This window comes from Protopterus annectens, chromosome 8.part0, assembly GCF_019279795.1.
Source record: "Protopterus annectens isolate FY-2018-M chromosome 8.part0, PAN1.0, whole genome shotgun sequence".
In the NCBI taxonomy this organism is placed as follows: domain Eukaryota; kingdom Metazoa; phylum Chordata; order Ceratodontiformes; family Protopteridae; genus Protopterus; species Protopterus annectens.
The window spans coordinates 1,319,737,218-1,319,743,217 of NC_056741.1; the positions used below are offsets into that span (position 1 = coordinate 1,319,737,218).

General features: G+C 39.4%; 1 protein-coding gene across 5 annotated transcripts in view; it reads left to right on the forward strand.

The window, feature by feature from the left end:
* TBRG1 (transforming growth factor beta regulator 1) overlaps nucleotides 1–6,000 on the forward strand; it is a 675,454-nt gene that overhangs the window by 90,956 nt on the left and 578,498 nt on the right. For 4 of the 5 annotated variants that reach the window (XM_044080849.1, XM_044080848.1, XM_044080847.1 and 1 more), the window contains exon 3: nucleotides 1,987–2,044. The exons of the other annotated variant lie outside the window; for it this stretch is intronic. In XM_044080849.1, coding sequence (XP_043936784.1) covers nucleotides 1,987–2,044 — 58 coding nt within the window. The remainder of the gene's footprint in view (nucleotides 1–1,986; nucleotides 2,045–6,000) is intronic. 5 annotated transcript variants of the gene reach the window in all.

Here is a 6,000-nt window from a genome sequence, read left to right on the forward strand (position 1 = left end):
TACTGCAGCCATCTTTACCGAGATATCATATTGACTTCACTTTTCAACTCCAGAGGTCATGTTTCGGAAAGGTCATTGGTAGAATCATTGCAGAGGAGAAGCCAAATGCTTAAAGGATGTGCAACAAAAGTCATAGGGCTGGTAGTATTTGCATCTTTTGGAGCTTGTGACATGTCTGGTAGATGTTATTCATGAGACATTTGCTCATTAAGATGTTAAACTGCTAAATGTTGTATTGCCATCCATGAATGACTACAATTTGCTTGCACCTACACTAGTTTGACTCCTCCATGTTATACCTGACTGTTCAAAGTGGACTGTGTATTAATAAATTTAGTGCGCAGTTGAGCAATGGGGCCTGCACACTGTTTAGTATGCTGCCAGTTCATTGTGACACTTCATAGACAGGAAGCATGTCTATGACTAATGGTGTACGAATGCCAGTTGGTTTCTGTGAGTGGTATACAGGTGTGCATAATACAAAGCTGTATGAGATATGCACTGGTACTTCTGAGAGGGAAACACAGTGTAGTATGACTCAGCACAGCTGGGAGCAGCAACTTGGTAAGATATAATAAAGCTTAATATGCCATGTCAAGTTGCTGTTCCCAGTTTTGCTGTGTTCTGCCATCATACTTAAGAGTGAGCCGTAAAACTTTTCATTCATTAGACGCGATGAAAGTTAGGGTCATTACCGTGTGATGGTGATAAGGGGATTTGCTGCTGTTGGAATTTCTATTGGCAGGAGTGGAAAAAGATGTGGTTGAGTTAGTAGGGAAGTAATGTTGCCAGTATCATGGGGAACTCTGTTGCCAATAGGGGTTTTTCCTACAGTGAAAATTATTTTTTTTTCTTTTTTTTTATACTGAAGTGTTCGTGTACAACTCAACTCTGTATGCTGAGCAGCATATTGACAGGGAAGTGATTACTTTGCTGACAAGTGAAGCATCATTTGAATGTATATCACTGGAGACCTGTAGGTTTCTTTATTAGAACGAGCCTACATGGAGCTACTGCTGTTTAAGTGAATTGTTTACATTTTGGGAGGGGTTAGATATACATATAATGTAGCTACACAGTTGTTAAAAATCATTTTGGTCTTTGGTATGCTGCCATTCTACGTCATGCTAACCTTAGTCCCTGGTGTACATTGTTTTATGAATATAGTCCATGGTGTTTGCTTTGATGAGGTGTGAATCACTTGGATTTTTAACAACTGGAAATGCTTGGGAAAGCTTAAGTATCAGTGTAACTCCTGCTAAACAGCCAAGTTGTAATTTTTTTGACAGCCCAGTTGTTGAAATACATGCACATTATTTAGGTAAAATTGGTTTATTCTTGTACCCAGTTGCCCCTTGTGGAAAGAAAAGTACCTGAGGAGAGTTTACACTTACAGAAGGCTGTGCAAGGAAACTGGGAGCAGATATGTAACACTAATATGCACTAGTATGAGGGCTTATGTTTGGCTGAAAGGGGTGAGGGGTGTCTGGGTATAGTCTGCCATTTATAAGTATGATGGGGAGGGGTGTCTAGGGATAGTCTGCCATTTATAAGTATGATGGGGAGGGGTGTCTGGGGATAGTCTGCCATTTATAAGTATGATGGGGAGGGGTGTCTGGGGATAGTCTGACATTTATAAGTATGATGGGGAGGGGTGTCTGGGGATAGTCTGCCATTTATAAGTATGATGAGAATAAAAATAATCAAAAACTCTGAGGATCTGCATGAAAACAGATACACCTCTTGGAATGTTAGAGTTAGACTAGGTCTGGGTCATTGTAGATGAATTGCTAGACAAAATGCAGGCATATTTGGAAAACCAAGCATTCTTTTCTGCTAAATTGCTCTTTGTTTTCTTTGGAAGTACAGAAGCATTGCTTTATGGAATGAACACTGAAGTGCCCATTTGCCTTTTATGCTATTTTACTTATCTGTTGGATCCTTGATTTAGTTTCAGGCTTTGTTTTTCTTTTCTTCTATCTCTAGTGACCAGAATAATGACTTGGGAGAGAAACCCAATCTGACCTGGCTTGATGCAGCACAGGTATGTGTTTTATTTAAGTAGTTATAAATCTCAAATCTGAAAAAAAAATACAGGTACTGTGGTGCCTGTATGGATAGTGGACCTGCATTTTTATTGTTGATCAAATTACTGAGTAAGAAATGCCTGTTTAATATGCTGTCATACCAAGTGTTAAAGGAAATAAAGTGTTGTAAAACTATATGAGCTCTTTTTCTGCAGTTGAGTCTATTGCAGAGGGAGCTTTCATTTAGTCTGAAAGACGTATTTTCATTTTTATTGGTGTGTTTAAATAATACTATAATGATCTGATTTGATTAAAATATGATATACAATCTCAGCTTTATAGAATTAATGAAGTTTGTATCCCTTTATGGGATACAGGGCTTGTCCCATTTGGTACATTTGTGCTGGGATGTGCTGGATGATTTAATTCATGCTTTTTTAATATCTCAGAAATTTCAGACCAGTATTCACTCTTAGCAGTGTAGTGGTTAGCAGACTTGAGATGACCATTGCTAAGGCCTCTTTTTGCAGAGACATAAAGATATGTAGTCTTGTCAGGAAAAAAAGATTGGAGTGAAGTAAGGAAAACATCTTGCTGGAAAATCCTTCCAGTATGCAACTCTGGAACTTTAAGTTTTTGAATCATACTTGTAAACCAGCATTTTACATATGGTCTTGGAGACTGTGGACTTTGTAAGTGTGACAAGCTCTCTGGCTGCAGGAAATGTTACGACTTAGGCTCAGTCATTTAGAACCTGTCAGCTTACAGAAGTTTCCCAGGCTAGTAAGTGTTCTCTCTATCCTAAAATGTATTGTTTCTTCCACCTCACCAGTTCTCTCACACTGAAATTAGCCAGAAAGCTGCATCAAACTGTTGCTAAGGCTGAGGACCTTTGCTGGTGAGTGAGATCCTTTTTCTTGTAAAGTAAAGGATGTCCATTTTCCTTTAGTTAGAAAGTGACTCTCTTAAAATATTTTTATGTACTCAATTTCAGTCAACTCTGTAGTTGGGTCTTGGCTCAGTCAGTATTTCTGTTATGGCTTCTGTAGATAATTGTGATTGCAGTAAACTGATACTCCCTACTGAAGGACGCAACAATCGTTAAAGCTGCCAAGGAATCTGACACTGATTCCTTATCTTGTCTGATCTGAGTGAAATTGTAGTCACCAAACACGGACATGGAAAAGCTATGACAGTAGAAGTCGCTGTGTTTGCAGCAACAGCCTCAGAACCCTACAAATGTAAAACAAGTGAGTTCTTTGATTACTTAGGTGAGAGAACATATGTTTTCTACATCAGAATAAGAAGAAATTGGGGGATAGGGGGAAATTCAGCCTGTTGCAGTGCTAACCCAAGCAGGGATGTTGGGGTATTGCTGGCAGCGTATGGGATGGGTTGTTTCAAGGCAAATGGGTGAATTAAATAGTTACCATGTCTATTATATGTGGCAGCTGTAAATATAGGACATGATTTTTTTTGGCACTCTTTTTCCCAACTGTCTGTCGATCATCAGCCTTCTCCAGAATCAGTGGGACCATTTGGTCCCCATCACTGACATGAGGATCAGCTAGGAAGGGCTGTCATTCAGACAGCCATCAGGAGGGTGGTTCAAGTTTCTTTATGTATTTATTTTTTGCTTAGTATCTCCCCATCGCTAATGACACACACACACACACACACACACACACACACACACACACACACACACACACACACACACACACACACACACAAGTGCAGGGAGAAGGGTGTGCAGTGAGATGACAACAGAGGTCTTTCACTCAGTTCTTAAGAGATATTCCCTCCAGGATCCTTGTCCCCACCCCCAAAGCACAAGTGAGGTTCCCAGGTTCCATCAGGAATAACACTGCTCATTGTGCCCTGAGTGTGTACAAACCCCACCCCTGCCCCTGGGAGAGGTGAGCTGGCTGCTCCACTTCACTCTTCTCCTTCCCTGTGACTGGCTTATCCAGTGCTGTGGCCACTAGTCGAACTTTAGTCACCTGGCTTGCAGTTGGAAGTCCATCCCCTGCACCAACGAGCTAGGATTGGGCATGACAGTTTTGCTATTTTGCTTGTTTCTGCTACTTGTAAGAAATAGCTGCTCACAAATGAAAACCAGTCACAACATTAAGCTGCCATTTCCTAATGGAGAATAGCAGATGATTAAGAGACTACTTTCCTGCATTGTATTTATTCAAACAATAGGCTATATATTTTTTAAAACAATTAATGGCAGTCTGGATTGAGATTTTAAACCAAAATGGCAGTTTGCTGTGCACAGACATGCTGTATCTGGATATTTCAAATGATTGACGTACACATATCTGCAAGAAAGATTTTGACTACCTGAGATTACAGCAAATATTGTACTGTGCAGAAAATATATGTAGTAATTGTATGTGTACAGCATTTGCCAAACTGGATCCGTTATACTTATGCATGCTGTGTTCCCCCTGTTTATAAGAAATTTCCAGTAGGAGACTTAAGGAAATGCAATGAGAAATATTATTGAGCAAATCAAATGAAGGTTGTCTTAAAGGGGTGACTAGGAATTCAATGAGAAAACCATAAAAATCAGTGGACAACACCGAGTGAATCAAGATTACACCTGAAAAGAGATGGCAAAAGAGAAACCATCAAAGTTGGAAAGAACTTGAACTTCAGATGTAACTGTCACTGCTAGACTAAGCTGATTCTCCCTTGCATCTGTTATGCATTTTAAAGGCAGCCCATGTATGCATGTCTGTTTAATATTACTTTTATATTATAATTATGTGAATTGTTTACATTTCTGAGTGGGGCAGACACAAAATATTGAGGCTGTGCCTCAATCTGCATTCTCTGACTGATACCAAAATCTGTACTATTTGTTGTCCAGTATGTAGTATTATCATTGCAAAAAAAAAAAAGCTTATCTCCAACCTTGTATTTTTCCCCGGATGCCAGAATAGGGATGCAGTCTGATTTTTTCACCCTGTAAGTCTCAAAACAAACCAATATACGTCTCAGTTATATTGCCAGCCCTGCTGCTCCAGGATCAAAAAGTGTGTGGACTGTTTAATGTTTGATCTGCTCAACTTTAGACCAGCTTGCTGGCTTATTCTGAACAAAAGCCACACAATCATGTCTGCCCTACTCCAGCAGCCCTGTAGTTTAGAATTTTCTATTAGTATGTGCAGTTTATGTACCACATATATGCACCCTTCTCTGTAAGTCTGTAATAGCAGCTGCATGAGAGTTCATGGACTCCACCATGTCTGAATCCCTCATGTTGGCATCTGTCATACAGAGATCAAGTTTACCACTCAACTCTCCCTTTCAAAGGCTGTCATTAATTTATCTCGGGATGCCACTGCAGCCATATTCTCATGCAGTTGTGCTTGCTGGCCCCAGAAGAGCAATATTGCATTCTCATCATTTGTCATTTTGTCAGTCTTCAGAGACTGCTACTTCCTACGCTTTAATGGTTTTCCCAAGTTATTCTTCATTTTTATTCCATGTCTGCTATAAGTTCAGTTCACTTTCATATCCACAAGCTACAGATTTCACGTGATTTCAAACTAAAAATCAGGACTGGTGGAAGAACATGTCTTCTCACTACTACATATAAATTAACAAATAGCAGAGATAAGTTTTTGAGGTAGAATTATGAATTTCTTCAAAAGTAACTAAACAATACAGGCTACAAACTAAATATGGCCTTTCACAAAAAAATTTTGGTCAGACAGATGGCATAAGAAAAAAACACTAAGGACAGTCTGACTCTACCACTGCCATTGTCTGGAGATAATTGTAATCTGTTTACCTCTAACTTTTTTTTAAGCTTTTAGCAGTTGCAGAAGACAGTTGAGATTTATAGGCATAAGCTCACTGACTGTAGTCAACAGCCTGTCTTCTCAATTACAGTCCATGCATGTATGTGTGTATGTATGGATGGATGGATGGCTTTGTATATGTATATATTTACTTA